Below are 25,487 nucleotides of genomic sequence, written 5' to 3' on the forward strand. Positions count from 1 at the left end.
GTTGTGTGTTGAGGTGTGTTGAGTGGCAGCAGACAGAGATAATGTTCTTACAGTAGATGTCTCTTCTCAGTGAAAAGTCAAAGAACCAGTTTCTTCCAAAATACCATCAACTAATTTTCCACAGCCTCAGTTAAAGGAACCTATGATTACTTCATGCCACACCTCCAACACGTATAAAACATACTCTAATCAGTCCCTCCAGAATCTTGCGATCGCAATAATTAACGCCAATTATACAACCAGTAGCTCCAGCCCAGAGATATGATTGGTCAACTGAACATTCGGAACAAATCATCATGACATCACACACCCTGCTCATCACAACAAATATCACTCCTCCTTCTCAATGGAAATATATAATTATAACTTAATTTCATATCAAATGTAACATAATGCAGTTTCTACTTGTTATAGGTATAGGTCTATTAAATGACCCATTTGGTGAAATCAGGTCTCTTTTGGTCCTTTTTGGTCACTCCGAGCACCCGTACTGTAACAACCCCGATAGCCGCACTCTTCAAATCCTGGCGGCGGCTAGCTGAACCGGTTTGGTTTTAACACGGTATGGTGCTAAAATGTTAAAAACACCTGAGTCCATGGATATCTTTGTTCATCAGATATCTTAGTTCCAACCAGACTGAGCTAGCTGAGCAGTTTAGTGTTTCTATGTGCTGTATTTATTCAGTTTGAGACTAGAAATCCTCTCTGTTGCTAGGTGGTTGCTAAGGGTCGGACTACTTCCTGGAGTAGTAAACATTGCATACGTTACATAAAAGTCTACTGACGCAACTGATTGTTTTCCAGTTTTTAGTCATACCCCATGTGTTGCCATGGAAACGGAGATCACACAAACAAAAAGTTTTATATTTTAACAGTGAACTGTGAATACATTTTGATTACGTTTTATTTAGTTGGTAACTTGTTGAATAATCACAATTTTGCACTCGAGAGTGTCCTTTAATGGGATTATTGGCATGACAGTGCTGCGGTCAGGACCGAGGCATTTTCGAAAGCATACCCTCTGTGTAATATTGCTTAATTCAAAAGAACTTCACAATGTTTGCTTGAGCTGGCAATCTTTTTTAAATCCCCGCGATTTCAATTTGTCTAGCGATGTAGTCATATTTTATTTGGTCACAGACTGTCTATTCTGTAAAGCTGTAATTTTTATGATTTTTTTTTTGTAACTTTTATCGCCATGGTTTTCTAACTGCAATTTTTTTTTTAGAAAATCCACATCAAAATCAAGCATTTTTGATCGCAACAATCATCAAAACAAATCTGTGAAATCCTAGAGGGACTGTCTATTAGTGTCTCAACCAAAGTTCACAGCAGGTTTATGTTGGCCGTTGGCCTTCAGAGATTCATCCTCCCTGAAGATGTAAAAGAAACCAACAGATCAAGCGTGTTCTACCTTTCAGTTGTCCTGGAGGACGACTGCTGTACTTTTTATTCTTCATAATTGTGTTCATTTTTTTTCTTTGACATCTTTGTCTGGTGATCTTTTCTGTCATTCCGCTTGTCTTCTTTGTTATATTCTGTTTTTATTATTTTCATCGTCCTTGTTATCTAGAGTCAACAACAATATAAACACAATATTTATTTTTCTCTCCCATTTTCCAAGTAAAAGATTTTAGCCTCATTCCATGCACAAAAAATATGTATTTCTCCACAATTGCTTATAAATGTGTGGATATCGTTGAAGTCAGTATGCCTGTTGCATGCTTTCTCAAAACTTGTGACATCTGTGGCATCGTGTTGTGTGATAAAACTGCACATTTTAGAGTGGTAGACCACTCTAAAATTAAGGTTTATGGACTAGAGTCCAGGGCACAATGCTGCTGTTTAATCAGCATCTTAACATGTTACAGCTGTCATGTGTCATGTGTCATGTTCTGTCTAAAATACTTTTAACTGATTTGTGAACAAAATTTGAGATAAATAAAGCTTTTGTGTGCTTTTATTTCAACTCAAAAAACAAGTGTTGCTTTATATTTCTGTTGAATGTATATTGACCTACATACTGTATACTCAAATTACAGCCATGATGACGCACTTTATTGTAGTATCAGACATTTGTTTCTTCAGAACAAATACATTTGAGTCTGTATTTAACTTTAAGTCAGATTACAATTGATCGTTCAACCTTGATTCTGAGAAATGTAATAATAATTCGCACCAGGACATACAGTTGAAGGAAATACAATTCTGACTGGATTGCTTTCTATGTTGGTAATGACTATATTTTGTTAATCAAAACATTTGGTAAGTCATATATGTGGATATTGAACAGATCAGTCATATGTTGACTGACAGCATATTTAGTTTTTGACCAAACTTGAGTTAACCAATGCTCAAATCTTAAGTGCCCAGATGTAACCATGGATGCTAAATTTGATATAAACACTCATCTATTGTGTGGGTTGTGTGCTCTGTATCCCCACCCTCCACCTGCTCCTCCTTACACAGTTCATAAATTCCCTGTAGATGTAATCCAGCCAGCCATCACACTGCCATCACAATGTAACTGGGAAAACTATTCAGTAACAGGTAGATAGGTGGGTATTACTGGCTTAATCAAAACTAAATAAATACATTCCTTTTTTTATATATGCAGAATACATTTTACCATCAATCAGAATTAAGGTGGTAGTTTTACCAGATGAGCAGTACAAGGATTTACTGAGAATAGAAGTTAACATATGATTTGTTTTTCATTCAGAAAGATGGACTCATAGTATTTAGAATGATTGAGAAATCACAAATTTGACTCTAAAAATATCCCCTTGTTACTTAAAAAATAAATAAAACATGAACTAAGAAATATCTGTAAAAAGCCCCCAGATAACACCCCGTTTCATTTCCATCCTCTCCTTCACAGGTTCAAGTTTGGCTTGGCACAATTTTTGGCACCGTCTGTTCCTGAGGTGGTAAATGATACCAATACTAAACCCTGTAATCCAGCTGATTGGACTGAACATCTGCTAAGGGTGTAATGTCTGTCTGTCTGTCTGTCTGTCTGTGTGTGTGTGTGTGTGTGTGTGTGTGTGTGTGTGTGTGTGTGTGTGTGTGTGTGTGTGTGTGTGTGTGTGTGTGTGTGTGTGTGTGTTTGAGAGAATCTGGAGCTGCTGAGGCAGACTAAATAGGAGATATAGAGGGAAACCTTCATTTCCCAATAAACTGATCTGAATGACACACAAAGAGCAAGATAGAGACAACAGTGAGGAAGAGGAAGAGTCATGAAGATCGATGACTAACTCGAAACCCTTAAATGAGTTGACCTACTGTGGCTGTGGTGGTTTCAGGTCTTAGCTAATCACAATGGTTAGTCTCCTGTTTAAGAGAGACTGAACGCCACTCTGATGAGAGAATCGGATTAAGACGGGGAGACAGAGGATTAGGAGAAAGAGGACTTGATGGCAGAGGAAAGGACAAAAAGTCAAACGGGAAAAAAAACAGAATCTGGCATCATGAGGGTTGAAAGAATGAGTGAGAAATGAAGGACGGGGGAACTTTAATGTATACCATTTCTGTTTATGGTGCTGGATTGTAGAGCAGTAGGAACATAATCAGACTTTCAGAAAAAAACATGAAGCCTTATTTAAATACCCGGCACCAATTTGCAATTTTCATTTTGGTGTCAATATTGAGGTGAACGTGCACCTGTGCAGCTGGTGAGGAGTATTTTTGTGTCTTCAGTGGGCAAAAGTGCACATGAACAGACCTGTCCAACATCCCATAGACAGGTTTGGTGGATATTGTACGCATTTCATCCCACGAATAGAACTCAATAAAAACAAGAATATTTTGATGCAACCTTCTGTTTCAGTTAATCATATCAAATGAAGCTGACTGTTGTCTATTTAATTGGATGTGAATCAGACAGTTGACGCACGTTACGATGCAGCCGCCTTAAAATATTAAAGACACTCAGGTTAACTACAAATACATTGCAATTAGATTACACATAAAGGGGAACCAATTATTGATTGGAAAGGAAATTAAGAACGTTTTAAGTGCCGGGAGTTTTAAGTGTTTGTAATTTACGTCTGTCACTCACCTGCACCAGATTTCACGATACTCAATGAATTTTCTTTGTTCACTTTGACATTTAATTATTGCCGATGTTTGAGTTTTAAGATGCAGGTTTTTGTCTTCTACCATTGAACCTCTTCCTACACTGAGCAGCGGTTCTCATAATACCAGTGAAGAGTTATTTATACTCATAGTTACATCTTCACATGCCGATTTAACATCAGCCAGTGGAGGCCGCCATTAACAGAACCTCCCAAACAAGTCTGTCATTTTCTTCCAGCGTAAAGTTTTACTGGCGGTGCCGGTCTGCTCCTCCTTTAGTCAATAGAAACTGACAGTCTGCTGCGTCACAGCAGTTTTAAAAGGATTGAGAGGAGCGGATTTTATTGGCCATAGCTGAAGTCAGCTGTGACACCTTGTCTTTTTATTTATTTCCTCCTACTTCACCGCTGTGACACGCCGCGCCAGAGTTGTGACTACAGTTGTGTTCACCTGATACCAAACAAGTTGGCCACACCTACATGAGCTCATGGCACATCGACGCTGTACCTAAACCAAATATGATAGGACCCCACGTGTAAATTAAAACCTTATTTTGACAAGGTATTTACATGCCATCAGTATATGGATATGTGATTTGGATATTAATAAATTACAACCCCATTTTCAAAAAAGTTAGGACGCTGTGTAGAATATAAATAAAAACAGAATGCAATGATTTGCAAATCACATAAACCAATATTGTATTAAAAATAGACCAAAGAAAATATATATTTAATGTTAAAGCTGATAATTTATATTGTGTGAATAATGTGTTCCCATTTTTAATTTGATTCCAGCAACACGTCTTACACAGTGTCTCAACTTTTATGGAAATACTTTTTTTGTGGGCGGCACGGTGGTGCAGTGGTTAGCATTGTCGCCTCACAGCAAAAAGGTTCCGGGTTCGAATCCGGTCCTGGGCCTTTCTGTGCGGAGTTTGCATGTTCTCCCTGTGCTTGTGTGGGTTCTCCGGCTTCCTCCCATCATCCAAAAACATGCACCTCAGGTCAGGTTACCTGGCACCGCACTAGTGGCAGCCTGTTGCAGCAGCTCCCCCCTGAGAGCCTCCCTGCTGTAGTGAAGACATTTCCCCTCGGGGATTAATAGAGTACTATAAAATAAAAAATGGGGTTGTAGTTTGTCAATTTACAAGCTCACCGGTACGGAGTGGTCATAGAAAATTCAAACATGTGCACGAGATACAAAATTGTGGCCATGAGCACACAAGATAAGTTTATATAGAGACAGCACAGAAGAACGGAAAGACAATAAAACAATATTGGAAATGTTTGAAATAACAATAAAAGCAAGACTACATGGAAAATAATATATTTTCGTAAATGGCAACTATAATTTAAACATATTAAACAAATTCTCTGATATTCCAGGACTTAGCCCAAAGAAATGATAAAATTCCTTGACTTTCGCCGTCTGGAAAATAGTTTTCTAAATTCCCTGATATTCCCTGAATTGAAAGGAACCCTGTCTGCAGAAAGATGGTTTCTTAACTAAACAGCAACTGAATAAAACCCATTATTACCCCCTGCAAAAAATCAAAATGATTCTTTTAGAAAACATGAATGCCAAACCGAAGATGAGTGCAGAATGGGGAACCCATGTGACCTGGGTGGACACGCACAATATGAATAAGTGGATGAGGGAAGATTTCAGAGGATACAATATTTACCTCATCTTCTACCTTTCTGAGCTTTCTACATATCCTGTTTAATGATAAGAATTTTGTGAATCAAAGCTGCACGGGATTTCAGATAAGACAAATCCAGGTGTCATCTGAGCTGATAAAAGTGTACATTGTGAGTTTAAGCCTAAAAACTGGCTCAGGCATGATGAAACATGTGGCAACAACTTTTTGTGAGCGCAGTCAGTCAGACATGAGGCTGCTGCAGAGTAGAAGTTAGTTCAGCAGGTGTTGACGTGCATCAGGATGGCATCAGGGAGAAGACAGCTTCGTCTCCAGCAGGGAAGTTTCAAGGAGGAATAATGTGATGTCTGAACCATCAAACACAGTCTCATCAAGGCAGAGATGTGTGATAAGGGCTGGTGTATTGTGGGTCATTTCAGTGCAGTTTACAGTAGTACACTATTTATAATACGACAGTGCTGCGATATTTTCATTATACTTTAGTGGTCATCTGTGGGCGCAGATACAGTCAAGAAAAATTATGAAACAAGAAATGCTGCACCACCAAGTTGCATAAAAACTGGATCAGATGCACTGCAGCCAAACCCAGTTTTAAAAAGGAAACGCCATGAGAAGTAAAAACAACAAAGACTTGGTTCTTCTTATGAGAATTTTCAAAAAACTGTCCTTTGTGGCAAAGAGCTCATATTTGTCCAAAAAAAATGTTACATCGAGTCATGCTATTGAATTTGGTGACATGTTTCTTCATTATGGTCAACACAGACAGGTACTAGAGTGGATTTTAACTCCACCATCCGACTGACGCTTTTATCCAAACCGACTTACAAGTACATTTCAACCATGAGGGTACAAATTCAGAACAACAGCAACAATCAAGAAAGTAAAATTGTCTTCAAGATAGCCAAACTTCAAAGTGCTATAAGTAAGTGCCATTTTAAGTGCTACTATTCAAGGTAAAGTCAGAAGAGGTGTGTTTTTAGTTTGCAGCAGAAGATGTATAGACTTTCCGCTGTCCTGATGTCATTGGGGAGCTCATTCCACCATTTAGGAGCCAGGACAGCAAACAGCCGTGATTTTGTAGAGTGTTTAGCTCGCAGTGAGGGAGCGACCAGCCGATTGGTAGATGCAGAGCGGAGTGAACGGGCTGGGATGTAAGGTTGGACCATGTCCTGGATGTAGACTGGACCCGATCTGTTCGTAGCACGATATGCAAGTACCAATGTTTTGAAATGGATGCGGGCAGCTACTGGTAACCAGTGAAGGGAGCGGAGGAGCGTTGTAGAGTGAGTGAATTTGTTGGCGCACCAAATATTGAAATAAATCCACAGTCTAAAATTGTCCCCTAAAAAGCAGAAATGTGAAATGTTTATGGAAGCGTTAAGTGACCAAGCAGTTTGAGGAAACTAGAATGCTGAATCTATAACTGGAGAAATTTTCATAGTAGTTCAACTTTCATGAAAGAATGTCTTTCGGGTTGAGAGCCAGAGTAAACTAACGTATTGTTTGGTTTGGTGGCATACCTCAACAGTAATGACACCAGACTTTTAGCTATGTTGTACAATAAAACATTAAATCTAAAGAAAATTTAAGGGCACAAACAACGGTTTTGATGCAAACTCTTATCCCACATAACAAAGCATCGCAGAAAGGACAGAGGTAAAGAGTTCCTGCTTTCAGTTCATAACTACTAAATAAAAAGTATTCAAGAAGACAAAATAAATCATGTAATAAATCATGTTATGACACAGCATCTTTTCCAGATATTTGTGAACAAATACCGGAGTAAAGGTGTAATGTTTACATTTAAAAATTTAAATTAGACTCGCAATGTACAACATATCTGTGACAAATAAAGGCATTATGCTCATTTATTTATTTAGTTTTTTTAAGAAGAACTATGTAATCGGTTCTACTTATTCTATTACATGTATGGTATGTACAGCATGTATACTGGCACAGTCTGCAGCGGTGTCTGCAGGCCTCACCTCTCACAGCAACAGGCACAGTTCAGTCATACAGAGGCACAATCCACAGATCAATCAGTACAGACAGAGACCATCCATCTCTCTTCTGGACAACACTGGAGAACAACTGGCTTAAAATCCAGGATTGAAAGGAGAACCTGCTGTTTGACAAGTGATCCTTGTGAAATGTAGGTCAGGAGCATCAAAGAGATGAGAAGGAGGACAAATGGTCCAAATAATCGCATCTGTACACCCAAATTTTCAAGGTCAAATGCGTCCTCAAGCTGCTGACTTAAAGCCAAAAAGCTACTGTAAATCTGTCCAATAAAAGTAAGTTTTACAGTCAGAAACACTTGTGTTCTTGCTATGAAAATGCTTAGACATGAATGAAGAGAGGAAATAAAGTTTTGTTTATAAAGAAATGTTTTTACCCTGCGTTGAGAGACAAATTCATGCTCAAGCAAGAAAGTCATGTGTCAGGTATCCTATCTGAAGCCTTATGGCTCTTTCCCTCAGAGAGCCATAATGAAATGCTGTAAACACCACCGTCTGAGAAAAGTGGCAAAAAGGAGAAAACAGATTGTTTCTAGTTACATCTTTTAAATATACGAAGACATTAAAATAACATATTGACAAACTGCCATGCTGCTCACAACACAATAACTTAATTTGTACAACCCCAATTCCAAGGAAGGTGGGACGCTGTATAAAATGTGAACAAAAATAGAATGCAATGGGTGGCAAGTCACAAAAAAATATATTTTATTGGAAATAGACCAAAGACAGCATATCAAATGTTGAAAATTATAAATTGCATTGTTTTATGAAATATTTGCTCATTTTGAATTTGATGGCAGCAACACATCTCAAAATAGTTGAACAGGGTCATGTTTACCACTGTGCTGCATCACCTGTTCTTTTGACAACACTGTAAACATTTGGGAACTAAGGAGACCAGTTTCTGGAGTTTTGAAAGTGAAAAGTTGTCCTATTATTGCATAAGATATAATTGTAGCTGCTCAACTGTTCAGGGTCTCCTTTGTCATATTTTTCATTTAAGGATGCGCACATTTTATAATAATTTGTGACAGGTCTGGACGGCAAGAGGCCAGTTTATCAGCGGACTCTTCTACTACGGAGCCATGCTGTTGGAATACGTGCAGAATGTGGTTGGACATTATTTTGCTGTAATAATTAAGACCTTTCCTGAAAGAGATGTTGTCTGGATGGCAGCATATGTTGCCAATATATATGTCCAATATATCATTCAGCATTAATGCTTCCTTCCAGATGTTCAAGCTACCAATGCCATGTGCACTAATGCATACCTGTCCCATCACAGATGCTGGCTTTTGAACTGAGTGCTGATAACAAGCTGGATGGTCCCTCTCCTCTTTACCCTGGAGGATGCAGTGTCCATGATTTCCAAAAAGAATCTCAGATTGTGATCGATCAGACCAGAAGGACAGTTTTCCACTTCACCTCAGTCCATTTGCAATGATCTCGGTCCAAAGAAGGCGGCGGTGCTTCTGGATCATGTTTCTATCTGGTTTCTTCTTTGGAGAGTTTTAACCTGCATTTGTGGACGCAGCAATGAACTGTGTTCACAGACGATGGTTTTCAGAGTGTTCCTGAGCCCATGCAGTGATTTCCACTCATGAATCATGTCTGTTTTTAATGCAGTGCTGCCCGAGGGCCCGAAGATCACCACCATCCAATAGTGGTTTTCAGTGTTCAGAGATTTCTCCAGATTCTCTGAATCTTTTAATGATATTATGAACCGTAGACGATGAAATCCACAAATTATTTGTAGTTTTACGTTGAGGAACATTATTCTTAGATTGTTTCACTATTTTCCCACACAGTCTTTCACAGAGTGGTGAACCTCTCCTCATCTTTACCGCTGAGAGTCTCTGCCTATCTGAAATTATTTATTTTTTTATACCCAATCATGTTGCTGATCAGTTGTCATGGTAACCTGATTAGTTGTCAGATATTTGACCAGTTTTTTTTTTTTTTTAGCTTTACACAACTTTTCCAGTCCTTTGTTGACCCTCTCCCAACTTTTTAGAGACATGTCGCTACCATCAAAAATAAAAACAAGCACATATTTCTCAAAACAATACAATTTCTCCGTTTCAACATTTGATATGCTGTCTTTTGTCTATTTGCTATTAAATATGGGTTTATGGGATTTGCAAAAAATTGCTTTTTGTTTTTATTTACATTTTACACTGTTCCAACTTTTTCAGAAACGGGGTTGTACTTTTATAGCAGTTGACTGACTCAAAAGATGACTAAAGAAAAGACATTTTCATGTTCTAGTCTGCAGCCATTAGCAATGACTCAGAGGACATTACAGAGACTTCTGATAAATATCATGTCATGAAAAGACTGGTGGCAGTTTTCTGGACAATCAGTATCTGCATAACTAAATAATAAATAAACGCTGGCCATACAGAAAAAGCTGCTGATCACCTTTTCCAAGAATGTTAACTTGGTTAAACAGCTCATCCACCAGTAAGTCAGCTCTGCTAAATCAACACTACATGATGGTCTGTTTACAGGGATATCTGTTGACAGACCAACAGGCAAATAAGGGAAAACAAATATTAAAAACATGAACATTAAAAGGTTCCTCAGGAAGTATAAGAAGTGGTGCATTCACAACAGTATGGAAGAGGAAAGTGAAAACATTGTTGTCTGTGGTTCTTAAAGTTGTTCTGCAGAGGAGTAGGAATGGAGGTCAGAGGTCGATAGTTCAGCACTGGACAAGCCTTCTCAACTGGGTCTAGATCAGGGGACTATAACCTTTTTCTTTTTTTTAACCAGAGAGCTACTTTGACAAAATTCTAAGTGTCCGAGATCTACTCATGTTTAATAACATTTATTCACATAGCTGAGCTACACCCAAACCAGCTGAATCTGCTTCTTTTATGTGAATGAAAAAGCAAATTGATACTCAACCCACACATTTTGTATCACAGCAGCTTCAATTCAGCAGCAGGTGCATGTTTTTATTAGGGCCCGAGGACCGAGAATCGGTGCGAAAGCCCTATTGTATTTCGTAAAGATGTTCTTCTTCTTGGTCATTCTTATCCTTACGTAAAGTGATTTGCCTTTTTGGAGGCTTTATCATATTCAAAAACTCATGAAAGTGGAAACACATTTGTCTCCCGGTGAAAAATTTCGTATTCTAGTGGAGTCGCGAGTTGGCGTGGCCAAACGGCTCGAGAGCGCCCCCTAAAGAGATGCCTCGGTGGCCACATTTACCTAAATTCACGAAAGCCAGTGGACACGTGTATCACACCGAGACGCACAAAAAAGTTACATTGCACTGTTACGTCAACTTGACAGGAAGTCCACCATTTTGAATTTAGGCGCCATTTTGGGCGATTCTGACACATTGTACTTTGTCGAACTCCTCCGAGGGATTTTGTCGGACCGACTTCAATTTAGATTCTGTGGATAGATAACATGTTTGGGATTAAAAGTTATCAAAATAATTAGTTTTCATTGATGTGTGTGCCTGTGAGAGGCGGCCATTTTGAGCGGCTCACCATTAAACTAGGAGTTGCTTTAAATCTTATGTACATGGACCGACCTTCTCCAAACATCACAGGTATGATAACAGCCCTGCCCTGAAGACCCCTGTGGGGTAATATTCGCTCATAGCGCCCCCTGTTGGCCACTGGAAAAAACACTTTTCATACTTTCACATTCTACGTCGAGCTGTTTGATCCCATGAACCTAAAGTCGGGTCACAATAACCTAAACATGTAGTTGATGATATATTGAGACATTTGTTCGACTTTTGTCAATGGGCGTCGCCGTGACGATGCGGCAAAGTTTGATGTCTCGCCGTGACAGGAAGTTGATGTTTAAGGTTTTAAGGATGCTTGAAACCTGACGAAACGTGTGACATACATCCAGAGGATGTTTGCTTCTCCACACCTCTGATTTTCACGATTATTGTATGACTACAGGATAACTAACTTCTGTTACATCGTTGGTTTGTGAACATTATGACAAAATCAAGTTCAGATTCTATCTGTTGCCATCTTGCTAGTTCGGAGCGGTTTGGAGCAGGAAGTGACCATATTTGGACAATCTGGGGGAGGAGCCAACGGTGGATCTGATTGGAAACCTAACGATACTACGTCCCGCCCACCGATACCTGTAACCTGACTGCACCACAAGCCTGTCAATCAAACAGACACGCCCCCAAAAACAGGTCTTTTTGAAGGGATTATTTTGAGATGGACCTCCAGAAAACTAATAAGAATGAGTGACTTTAGCTAACAACACCAACTGATGGAGACATTTTATTGACTTTGTATTTGAAGAGAGAAGTTGAATGGGAGTCTATGGAGCTGCAGGCTTTTTTGGAGCTGACCTCTAGAGGCACTCGGTGGTATTGCAGCTTAAGACACTTCTGGATCTACCTCATTTTTCAGACCTGAAGCTACGAAATCTTTTATAAACAGTCTGAGACAGACCAGTTTATTTACTATAAAAATATACTGCTCAGTCTTTGACATGCACTCTTCAATATCTCTGAGGCTCCATGCAAAGTTTCCTTTTGTAACCTAGTAAAATTCATACTATATCCTGGTAAAATAAAGCAGCCGGGACCTCGAGAGACTGACAGTCCTGCGCTAATGCTTCAAATTTAGTCCCGTAATGATTTATTGATGTTAACAGCCCATCATCACCTACTTCCTGCTCCCCTCCCACCCCTGTGTCCTCCATCCACTCCACATAATGTATTCGTATTCCCTCTCATCCTCATTCAGTCCCATCTTCAAGTTTGCAAATGGAATTACCTAGAGTAAGATCTGTCAGATGGAGATTTGAACCCACGCATGCACTCCGGTGTGTGTTGGTGTGCTTCAGCATGTGTGACTGCTCCCTGGCATTATCACCATTTCAGGCAGCATAGCACATTTTGCCTTGAGAGCTGTGCTGTGGAGAGCTGGATGCAGATGTAATATCCTTCTATCATTCCTCATCAGCTTCTGACTTCCACGACAGTTGGAGGCACTGACAGGTATCTACTATCACTTAGTAAGACTCCATTTACTGTGTTTTACAACCCAGACTTGCGGGATGAGAAATACCATATGAAATGGACCAAATGCCACTGTAAATTGGTGTAATAAAACGGTATTTCTGCTGCAAAAACCAATCATAAATCAAGCCTCCATGTGCTCCTCCAGAACTGGTGTGGTGAAATTGGTGCCAAGTTCAAAGCACTTTGTCAAATATGCATTAAATGACATGTTTAGTGATGTATGTGGAATATGTAATCTGTAATGTTATCTGCTCCATTGACAGTTGTTCAGCAGGATCCCGGCTCACACCGTGGGCTGGAAAACATCCCTGTAAACAGTCCCTCACACCGATTTATTGTCACATGTGACAGGTTAAACGGAATTAAAGTCATTTGACAATGATACCAATTGAAAATCTAATATACAGACCATCAGAGAAATATATCTCAAGGCCTCGTCGAGTTTTTAAAATTACGTGATATTCCCTGAAATTCCCTGACCTATGGGAACCATGATGCTGGTACGAGTCAGTCCATTAGCATGTTCTCTAATGAAACAATAATTTTACAGACTTTATCGAGTAAAATAACACATTTTGAGAGATCATTTTTGCAGAGGACATCAAGTAGAAATGTAAGGTGCAAGTGAAAACTGGGGGGGATGTTTTGTGATGACAGCTATTTTGTACTCAGAATTGTTAAGATGATTTGTTATTAGTAAACGACCTAAATCGCGTCAATAAAGTAGTTTATTGTGGAAGCTTTTTGTTGATTCATGTCCACCCGGTCTAACTAGCATCCCTAAAGTGTTTTTTCCTTATAAAATGAAAAGTGCTGCAGTAGCTTACTTACTCATCCTATATTTTTAAATATTTATTGTTCCAAAATATGATCAAATCAGGTAAGTAATTTGATGCTACATCGTTGTTATGATCACATAATATTTGAGAAAATCAAACTGTAAGTCGGTGTCTACTCAAATAAGCTACTGGTTGAGGAATGTGTTGAGTATCAGTTTGTTATTAATAGAAGCTGATTCAGCTAGTTTGGTGGAGCTCTAACCCTTACATTACCTGAGAATGTAGTAAATTTTACTGAAAATTAGCATGCTATAACTAAAATAAAATAACAAAATTTAAAACGCTACTCTTTAATTTGCTTCATATTTTTTCATATATATATATATATATATAATATAATATATAAAATATATAAAAAATATAATATATAAATATAAATATATATATATATTTTTTTTTTTCAAAACAGAATTCATATTCAGAAACAGATCTAAAAAGGAAAGACACCTTTCTGACTGACAAAATTTAGCTGCACCAAATTTACAGCTCGTAATCTTTACTGTTATGATTTTACGCTAGTCAAGAAATCAGGAGAGTAAGCGCAAGCACAATGAGAGCCCCAAATTGGACGTCTCATCTCTAAACTCTAAAACTCTCCCATGACAGGACAAGGGGTTGTTTTGAATTGTATCTTTTTCTGTTTCTGTTTCTATCTCTTGTTCTCTCAGCAAGATATGAGGCTACAACGGGATATCTGAGGGTAACAGTCAAATTAAAAAACAGCTTTATGACTGAAACAACAGAGAGCACATTGAGCAGGTGAGACAAAGCAAAGACTGAATATCTGTTTGCTTTTTATCACAGAGGAAGAAGTGAAATGATGAAAACAGTTATTTTGAGCTGCTCTCCTAAACATGACCACTGTAATGGAGGAGGTCAAAGTGTCTGCTGCCACAGGGGTTCAAATCTACAATCAGATAATTGTAGCTGTTCCTGATCTATTGGGAGACAAGAATTGAAGCCAGAGAAGCATCATTTGTAGACAGATTTACACACACCAGTCACTTTGCAGAGCTTCCTCCTACTCCATTATGTTTCAGGCAGCATTGCTGTTCAGGTTAAGGACCAGACACGCTGCAGCCCTCGTCCTTACTTTTTTGGAGGATTGTAATTGTCTGCAGAGAGTTACAGTAATTGGTCCAAACCGAGAACATGCCAAAGTCAAGATGGAGATCTCGCTGACTGTTCATTTCTGGCTCTCCCCACCTGAACCTGGATGTGCCCTGAGCCAAGGTACAACAAAGATGAGGGGATGTGAGATATTCCTCTCACACCTCAGTGGCCTATCTCAGTACTTTTCCAGGTCCCCAAAGCAACTGCCCAATGACACGTGTCGGAGATGACTCACACGTGTAGCACCAACAAGACAAAGTTTTACTGCCACATTTCTGCACACATTGCTAAAAATACAGCGAAGTAGCTTTTTGAGTGCATTTCACACCATCACAATGAATGGTTTTAATGATATGATAGCTCACCTGGTGAACTGTCAAGTCAAGTCTTTCTAGTCACAACAGGAATATTTGCCTTTATCAATTTTGATGCACAAAGCAGGGGTTAACTTTCAGATTATAAACACTAATATGCACCCACTTATAACAATTAACATCTAAAACAACAAAATTTGTAAAACTAACTCCGTGAAATTATCCCAGGAGGTGATTAATCTCAGGGTGGTGATGGTGCATCATGAGGAGAACGTTTTTGGAAAGTAAGGAAAAAAAGAAAAAAAAAAAAAAGAAAAACAGATGTTAAACGAGAAAACAAATCTGTAATGAACTTCATGAACAGCGTAGCACTACACAACATCTGCTGGTTTCCCAACACATTACCAGCACTACAACTCTGTTTACTCAGCGTATGAGGATGAATGAATACAGGTCCAAACACGGTAGATCACGTAGAGTGGTCTGTGGTTGGGACCATATGTATCTGCTTTGATAAATTACATCCATGACTTCAGAACACACTGCTGGTCTCAGACTCCTGTAACGTTGTTACACCAAATAAACAGAAGGGCCTTGATCTGGGTTTATACTACAACTTTGACAATAACATTTGAACATAAATGAAAGAACATTCCAATGGCTTCTTCTCCTTCAATGCTGATGACAACCAGCTATTTGGACCACTCCACCCTCCACTCAGCCAGATGCATGCATCGCTGCTTGCCTGACAACCATCTCAGATGGCTGTCGAAGCACCACCTAAAATCTAACCGTGGACAAGAGTGAGGCTGCGTTCATCTTAACAAAAGGATACCTGCTTGTCCAACAGCATTGATGATGCTGCGGTGACACCAACTACGCAGTCAGGAACCTGCGTTTCACCGTAAAGCAACAAACTGTGGCAGTCAGCAAATATGGCTGAGATACTGGAGCAGAGTGACTGTCTTAAAGCGCACCTTGTCCCCACCGAGACATATACAATAAAACTTTGGAGTCCCGAACAAACTGCATAAAAAAAAGATAACAATGCACGTAAGTTAGTGTCATCTTGATCTTTTCATTGTGGGTTTTGAGTAGCTCAAATTTGTGTCATCGGTTTCAAGCAGAAAAACACGGACAATTATGTTGCCAGGTAGAATACATCACAACTAAACAGTGTCACTATTTCATCACAATGACAAACCGCAAGACATTTCTTTTACATAAATGTCTCCACGTTATTAAAAATACATTTTCATATCAACGAGAGGTCACCATAACGCAGGAGGAGTGGCGTGTTCTCGCACAAGAAAATGTAATTAAAGTTTGTTTGCATGCATGTCAGAGACGGAGGTCATTTAAATTACTGTTAATGTAAATTACTGTTGCTTTACTGGACATTTGGCAATCATGTAACATGTATGAATCACATTATATACCTATTATATATCTATTATATATATATATTCACAGTGAAAATGGAGGTTGGTCGTTGCAAGCAAATATACATTCCATATTTTGAAGGGAAATGTCCTGCAGGTAAAATAAATTAAATACATCTAATGAGACCAAAACTCATGAAGCTAGGCATGTAGCTGTGGTCATGCTGTTAAGAACAGTGTAACTGTGAAGCAATGACTGCAAAATGCAAATCATTAAATAGGGAATTTCATTGACCTGTTTGAGCTTTTTTATTCTCATTTATCTAAACATCTGGAAGAAGCACCTGCAGTATACTAAAAAGTCCTAAATATGTGTACGTAATGCCTACGTAAAAAAGGTTTTACTATTTATCACTGTATCACTATTTAATATTCCAAACTACATCTGTCATCAAAATTTTAATCTGCCATCATAATTTCTCATCTGCAGCTGAGTGCTCCTTGTTATGGCTGAAAGTGAGGAAGCTTAACAAACACCACTCATGTCCTCTTCTGATGGACGAGTTATTCAGTGAAACTTTAATTAACTCTGTACGTCTCTTTGTTACTTCTTTCTGTCTCTCTCAGCTTCCCCGAATTCAAAGTGAAGAATTTAGTCGTACAGGACTGTTGATTACTCACTGATTCATGAACACTTCAGACTAAACGCTATCGAGTTGATATTAATATTTGCATACAAGACGTTCCCTAACAGACTCCTGCAATATTGATGTATGAAAACTGTTTAAATTCAACCTGGGTTTTGCCTCTCCTCCTAAATAAAGTCAGCGCTGTGCTTTTCGACCCCCTACTACCTATTATTTTCAGGCTGTGAAGACCCCTCCAGGGCGGATAAACGTCATGAAGATCTCTCGCGCTAATTAAGCTCAAAGTTGCCGTCCGCAGCCAGAAGTTTCAGATTTGAGTGGGCCGACTTAACTGAGGCTAAATCTCTATTTCCAACCCAAGGTACTGCAACAAACATCCATACTGCATTTTTAATGGAAGTATGGGGGCATGCATAATTTGCAAGCTCTGTGATATATACAGTGGGTACGGAAAGTATTCAGACCCCATTACATTTTTCACTCTTTGTTTCATTGCAGCCATTTGCTAAAATCAAAAAAGTTCATTTTATTTCTCATTAATGTACACTCAGCACCCCATGTTGACAGAAAAAAACAGAAATGTTGAAATTTGTGCAAATTTATTAAAAAAGAAAAACTGAAATATCACATGGTCATAATTATTCAGACCCTTTGCTCAGTATTGAGTAGAAGCACCCTTTTGAGCGAGTACAGCCATGAGTCTTCTTGGGAATGATGCAACAAGCTTTTCACACCTGGATTTGGGGATCCTCTGCCATTCTTCCTTGCAGATCCTCTCCAGTTCCGTCAGGTTGGATGGTGAACGTTGGTGGACAGCCATTTTCAGGTCTCTCCAGAGATGCTCCATTGGGTTTAGGTCAGGGCTCTGGCTGGGCCAGTCAAGAATGGTCACAGAGTTGTTCCGAAGCCACTCCTTTGTTATTTTAGCTGTGTGCTTAGGGTCGTTGTCTTGTTGGAAGGTGAACCTTCGGCCCAGTCTGAGGTCCAGAGCACTCTGGAAGAGGTTTTCTTCCAGGATATCTCTGTACTCGGCCGCATTCATCTTTCCTTCAATTGCAACCAGTCGTCCTGTCCCTGCAGCTGAAAAACACCCCCATAGCATGATGCTGCCACCACCATGTTTCACTGTTGGGATTGTATTGGGCAGGTGATGAGCAGTGCCTGGTTTTCTCCACACATACCGCTTAGAATTAATGCCAACAAGTTCAATCTTGGTCTCATCAGACCAGAGAATCTTATTTCTCATAGTCTGGGAGTCCTTCATGTGTTTTTTGGCAAACTCTGTGCGGGCTTTCATATGTCTTGCACTGAGGAGAAGCTCCCGTCGGGCCACTCTGCCATAAAGCCCCGACTGGTGGAGGGCTGCAGTGATAGTTGACTTTGTGGAACTTTCTCCCATCTCCCTACTGCATCTCTGGAGCTCAGCCACAGTGATCTTTGGGTTCTTCTTTACCTCTCTCACCAAGGCTCTTCTCCCACGATTGCTCAGTTTGGCTGGACGGCCAGGTCTAGGAAGAGTTCTGGTCGTCCCAAACTTCTTCCATTTAAGGATTATGGAGGCCACTGTGCTCTTAGGAACCTTGAGTGCTGCAGAAATTATTTTGTAACCTTGGCCAGATCTGTGCCTTGCCACAATTCTGTCTCTGAGCTCCTTGGACAGTTCCTTCGACCTCATGATTCTCATTTGCTCTGACATGCACTGTGAGCTGTAAGGTCTTATATAGACAGGTGTGTGCCTTTCCTAATCAAGTCCAATCAGTTTAATTAAACACAGCTGGACTCCAATGAAGGAGTAGAACCATCTCAAGGAGGATCAGAAGGAATGGACAGCATGTGAGTTAAATATGAGTGTCACAGCAAAGGGTCTGAATACTTATGACCATGTGATATTTCAGTTTTTCTTTTTTAATAAATTTGCACAAATTTAGACATTTCTGTTTTTTTTCTGTCAAGATGGGGTGCTGAGTGTACATTAATGAGAAATAAAATGAACTTTTTTGATTTTAGAAAATGGCTGCAATGAAACAAAGAGTGAAAAATGTAAAGGGGTCTGAATACTTTCCGTACCCACTGTATTTGTGCTTGTAAAAAGACATAATCCATATTGTAATGTGTCAAACTCAGTTTGTAAATGATCCTAAAATCCAAATGACACTGTAAATCTTCTCGGCTGCAGATGGTTGTTTTTACGTCCAACAAACCAGAAGTGGACACACTGTCAGCGCTGAAGATGCCATTATTTATCTTACTAAAACATGCAAGACGATACTTTTCCTCAATATATGATAAACCAAATTATTTGTGTGTCTTTTACCACAGGAAGGTTTTACTTCGAGGAAAGAAACAATTTGTAACTGTATTCACATACCGGAGCATAAAGTTCAAGTACGGCAACGAGAATACCATCGGAAAATAGGAGGTTGGCATTTGACAACATGGGAGCAGTGGAGGTAAAATAAAGTGGGTGATTTGGTTTGGACGTACCTCTTCTACTTTACTCTGCTCAAAGGCAAACTCCACGGTGGGCACAGCCAAGCGGTTGGCAAAGAAAGTCACGTCTCCGGGCAGCTGCAGCGAGCTGACGTTGGGTCCGGGGCAGTTCCCCCCGCGGATGCAACTCAGCAACTGTCTCTGACAAAAAAGAGCAAAGAGGGAGAGAAAGAAGTAAACAGTTGGCCAAGAGACATCCATCGGTGGAAGAATAGGAAGATGGGCTGTAATTACAAAAAAAAAAAAAGAAAGGTCTGAAGGCTTGGGACAAAGACGCTGTCTGCCGGTGAAGACAAATCTTCAAATTTTGGTGTGAATATTTTAAGTTAGAGCCGCCACACAGCAGGCATGAAACATGACTTGTGATCTAGATAATACACCCTGCGTCCATTATTCCAGCGTACTGTTCACTAAACTAGGCAGGAAAAGATCTGTGATCATATATGAATAGAATCAAAGCAGAAACCTAATGTGGAACTTGGAATTTCCCAAGAACTCTTTCCAATATTTGCTGGACGTATCTCGTAAAAGTATGGGAAGCCTAAATATATGTTTCAAATTTTGCAATGGTCAAAAACTATGATATGTACTGAAACACAATCATCTTTTCTTCTCCTTAATACAGCCATGCAGCTGTAGGAGCTAAAGAAAGAAGTCTGATTAGTCATTTTTGTGGTATGTCAACTGTTAGGTGGTGGAGTTTATCTTTTTCCAGGACCCAAATGCAAGCACACAGACTCGAGGTATCAGTTCCAAAAATACTGTCTTTATTGTCCCAAAAAATAAACAAACAAAAACTACAAACCAAAAGGGTGGCACCGAGCGTGTCCACCTTACGTCCAGTCGGGAGGGCAACTCAACCGACAGCTCCTGCGGGGACACGGGTAACAGGGCAACCGGCAGACCAGCGGAAGGGACGGCGTCAACAATCCCCCTAGCCGGGAGGGCAACTCCACCGACTAGTGATTTTGACCGGGAATATCCGCAGGAGACACAGAGGCCGGAGGAACGGGAACAGGAACAGGACTGACCGGGAGCTGACGGGGAGCAGACGGAAGACGGACGGGCAGCAGACGGAAGACGGACGGGTGGCTAACAAAAACACACAATGAACCGACAACCAGAGTTGTGCAGGGGCAGGTTACATATAGTCTGGGGAGGTGATCAGGGAGATGCAGCACACCTGCAGGTGGTGATCAGGGATGAGTGGCTGCATCTGCTGGGACTGGTGAGGGGCGTGGCCACGGGAGGTGAGTGGCGTGGCCACAGACAAAGACAGGGGACACAGGAGGAGAGGTGATCGGGGCAAAATGGAGGACAAAACTGAACTCCTGACAGTACCCCCCCCTCAAAGGGAGCCTCTCGGCGACCAAACTGGACCGGACCGGGTGGGAGGAGGGGGGACCGGAGGAGGGACAGAGGACCACACTAACACAAGACCTGAGACAGGAAACCTAGGTGGACGGAAGAAGGCCACGGGGCAGGGAGGCCTGGGGTGACCGCGCCGGAGGACGGCCACGGGGCAGGTCAGGTTCAGGTGACCGCTCCGGAGGACGGCCACGGGGCAGGACGGACTGGGGTGACCGCGCCGGAGGACGGCCACGGGCCAGGACAGGTTCAGGTGACCGCTCCGGAGGACGGCCACGGGGCAGGGCGGACTGGGGTGACCGCTCCGGAGGACGGCCACGGGGCAGGGCGGACTGGGGTGACCGCTCCGGAGGACGGCCACGGGGCAGGACAGGTTCGGGGAATCTCTCCGGAGGATGGCCACGGGGCAGGGCGGACTGGGGTGACCGCTCCGGAGGACGGCCACGGGGCAGGACAGGTTCAGGGGATCTCTCCGGAGGACGGCCACGGGGCAGGGCAGACTGGGGTGACCGCTCCGGAGGACGGCCACGGGGCAGGACAGGTTCAGGGGATCTCTCCGGAGGACGGCCACGGGGCAGGACGGACTGGACTGACGGCTACACGTCCAGAGATTAAGGGCGCAGCAGGACCGGATGGCCGGTGACCCCGGCGTCGCCGCCTCCTTCTGGGGGGGTCCCAGAAGGCCAGGCGGGTTCCCTCAAACCCAGTCCGGGGTTCAGCGGAAACCGTGTCATTCAGGCGGGCCTGATTGGAAAAATATTGAAATAAAGTCAGGTATTTTGGATTCGAGTCTGTGGCTGCTGGGTCCCTCCGTGGTCGGTTCATTCTGTTAGGTGGTGGAGTTTATCTTTTTCCAGGACCCAAATGCAAGCACACAGACTCGAGGTATCAGTTCCAAAAATACTGTCTTTATTGTCCCAAAAAATAAACAAACAAAAACTACAAACCAAAAGGGTGGCACCGAGCGTGTCCACCTTACGTCCAGTCGGGAGGGCAACTCAACCGACAGCTCCTGCGGGGACACGGGTAACAGGGCAACCGGCAGACCAGCGGAAGGGACGGCGTCAACAATCCCCCTAGCCGGGAGGGCAACTCCACCGACTAGTGATTTTGACCGGGAATATCCGCAGGAGACACAGAGGCCGGAGGAACGGGAACAGGAACAGGACTGACCGGGAGCTGACGGGGAGCAGACGGAAGACGGACGGGCAGCAGACGGAAGACGGACGGGTGGCTAACAAAAACACACAATGAACCGACAACCAGAGTTGTGCAGGGGCAGGTTACATATAGTCTGGGGAGGTGATCAGGGAGATGCAGCACACCTGCAGGTGGTGATCAGGGATGAGTGGCTGCATCTGCTGGGACTGGTGAGGGGGCGTGGCCACGGGAGGTGAGTGGCGTGGCCACAGACAAAGACAGGGGACACAGGAGGAGAGGTGATCGGGGCAAAATGGAGGACAAAACTGAACTCCTGACATCAACAAGATCATTTTCCAGCTCCATCTTGAAATGACAGTTTACAGGAATGGCCTCCAAACAGAGAGCCATGTAGCATAACACATTGTCTGCAGAGGACTGTGCTGATATTAACAATTACTGTCCAAGAATGATTTGGATCCTCACAAACAGAAAGAGTTGTACTTTTCTTTATAAACTCAACTCCACTTAAAGTGGTGGGAAGATATACTGCAGAACAGAGGCTTATCTTTCATTTGTGTATTTATGTTAAACATGAAACATACGATATCTTATAGAATTTTCAGTAATCAAGCACCACATAATATAACCAGAAATATATATATAATTATGGAAATTAAAATAACGTTTATGAATATGGATCATTTACTTTGTGTAAAATAAATATATATATATGTATATACATATATATACATATATATATATATATTATTTTCAAAAAAATATAGACATCCTGCCAAGCACCATCCATCAGTGAGGTCATCCTTTGGTTTGTGAACCAGTTCCGATTCTGTCCGTCACCATTTTACTAGTTCAGAGCGGTTTGGAGCAGGAAATGACCATATTTGGACAAGCTGGGGGAGGAGCCAGCGGTGGATCTGACTAATCTGATTTGGAAACCTGACAATACTACGTTCCGCCCACCGATAGTTGTAACCTGACATATATATATATATATATATATATATATGCGCATCCTCCCAGGAGAGATCACAGAAAACCTTCAACCCTGGTTTCATCTTGAAAACTGTGAAAACAATAAGAAATCCTTTTACATACAAATAAGTAGCATTAGATGTTTTTCACGATACAAATTAGAAATTAGCTTCAGGTAACCAAAATGCAACTTTGATATTCAATGACCATTACAGTGGGTACGGAAAGTATTCAGACCCCTTTACATTTTTCACTCTTTGTTTCATTGCAGCCATTTGCTAAATTCAAAAAAGTTATTTTATTTCTCATTAATGTACACTCAGCACCCCATGTTGACAGAAAAAAACAGAAATGTCGAAATTTTTGCAAATTTATTAAAAAAGAAAAACTGAAATATCACATGGTCATAAGTATTCAGACCCTTTGCTCAGTATTGAGTAGAAGCACCCTTTTGAGCGAGTACAGCCATGAGTCTTCTTGGGAATGATGCAACAAGCTTTTCACACCTGGATTTGGGGATCCTCTGCCATTCTTCCTTACAGATCCTCTCCAGTTCCGTCAGGTTGGATGGTGAACGTTGGTGGACAGCCATTTTCAGGTCTCTCCAGAGATGCTCAATTGGGTTTAGGTCAGGGCTCTGGCTGGGCCAGTCAAGAATGGTCACAGAGTTGTTCCGAAGCCACTCCTTTGTTATTTTAGCTGTGTGCTTAGGGTCGTTGTCTTGTTGGAAGGTGAACCTTCGGCCCAGTCTGAGGTCCAGAGCACTCTGGAAGAGGTTTTCTTCCAGGATATCTCTGTACTCGGCCGCATTCATCTTTCCTTCAATTGCAACCAGTCGTCCTGTCCCTGCAGCTGAAAAACACCCCCATAGCATGATGCTGCCACCACCGTGTTTCACTGTTGGGATTGTATTGGGCAGGTGATGAGCAGTGCCTGGTTTTCTCCACACATACCGCTTAGAATTAATGCCAACAAGTTCAATCTTGGTCTTATCAGACCAGAGAATCTTATTTCTCATAGTCTGGGAGTCCTTCATGTGTTTTTTGGCAAACTCTATGCGGGCTTTCATATGTCTTGCACTGAGGAGAGGCTTCCGTCGGGCCAGTCTGCCATAAAGCCCCGACTGGTGGAGGGCTGCAGTGATAGTTGACTTTGTGGAACTTTCTCCCATCTCCCTACTGCATCTCTGGAGCTCAGCCACAGTGATCTTTGGGTTCTTCTTTACCTCTCTCACCAAGGCTCTTCTCCCACGATTGCTCAGTTTGGCTGGACGGCCAGGTCTAAGAAGAGTTCTGGTCGTCCCAAACTTCTTCCATTTAAGGATTATGGAGGCCACTGTGCTCTTAGGAACCTTGAGTGCTGCAGAAATTATTTTGTAACCTTGGCCAGATCTGTGCCTTGCCACAATTCTGTCTCTGAGCTCCTTGGACAGTTCCTTCGACCTCATGATTCTCATTTGCTCTGACATGCACTGTGAGCTGTAAGGTCTTATATAGATAGGTGTGTGCCTTTCCTAATCAAGTCCAATCAGTTTAATTAAACACAGCTGGACTCCAATGAAGGAGTAGAACCATCTCAAGGAGGATCAGAAGAAATGGACAGCATGTGAGTTAAATATGAGTGTCACAGCAAAGGGTCTGAATACTTATGACCATGTGATATTTCAGTTTTTCTTTTTTAATAAATTTGCACACATTTCTACATTTCTGTTTTTTTCTGTCAAGATGGGGTGCTGAGTGTACATTAATGAGAAATAAAATGAACTTTTTTGATTTTAGCAAATGGCTGCAATGAAACAAAGAGTGAAAAATTTAAAGGGGTCTGAATACTTTCCGTACCCACTAAGTCCTATATGCATCTGAAGAAAAGGCTCATTTATACTTGATTTGCTTTATGGACCTCTACCCTATAATTTCGTTGATCCAGTGAAAGAGAAAGGATAAAATGAAAACACCACTTTATGTACATCAGAACCATCATGGATGAGTCTTTATTGTGCAAAATACAGTGCAGTGATTAGAGAAGTGGGATGAGGTGACAGTGTTATTGTGGCACTATTCACAATTGCACTATTCAAACTTTTGCCGCAGCAACACGCGGCTCGTCACCTGGGTTGACTGCTCCATGGTGGTATACCTAATTGAACACACAACACAGCTGCTGTTACAGAAATTGTCGAGACGAGAGTGGATAGTGGAAGAAAACAGAATGCAGCAGTCAATCAACGGGAGGCTTATCTCAGCTGTCCACTTCCTCTGAGCCTGCTATGATGTCGCTATGTTCTCCTGTCACACTGCATTTAATTAGAGTTTCCTTTTATCAAGGTCTGTCAAGGGGAGAGAGCTCTGGCGTCCAATCATCCCCAATACTGTCACAGACACACTGCCGTCAACCTTTTCTGTTGTATTTTCTATAAAGGC

General features: G+C 41.4%; 1 protein-coding gene across 1 annotated transcript in view; it reads right to left on the reverse strand.

Moving 5' to 3' along the window:
• Positions 1-25,487, reverse strand: part of LOC138635045 (inactive N-acetylated-alpha-linked acidic dipeptidase-like protein 2) — a 256,172-nt gene that overhangs the window by 108,439 nt on the left and 122,246 nt on the right. The window contains exon 9 of the mRNA XM_069722353.1: positions 19,558-19,704. Coding sequence (XP_069578454.1) covers positions 19,558-19,704 — 147 coding nt within the window. The remainder of the gene's footprint in view (positions 1-19,557; positions 19,705-25,487) is intronic.

This window comes from Brachyistius frenatus, unplaced genomic scaffold (assembly GCF_029030835.1).
Source record: "Brachyistius frenatus isolate BFR_SWC_R1_liver_20210118 unplaced genomic scaffold, ASM2903083v1 Contig_287, whole genome shotgun sequence".
NCBI classification, from domain to species: domain Eukaryota; kingdom Metazoa; phylum Chordata; class Actinopteri; family Embiotocidae; genus Brachyistius; species Brachyistius frenatus.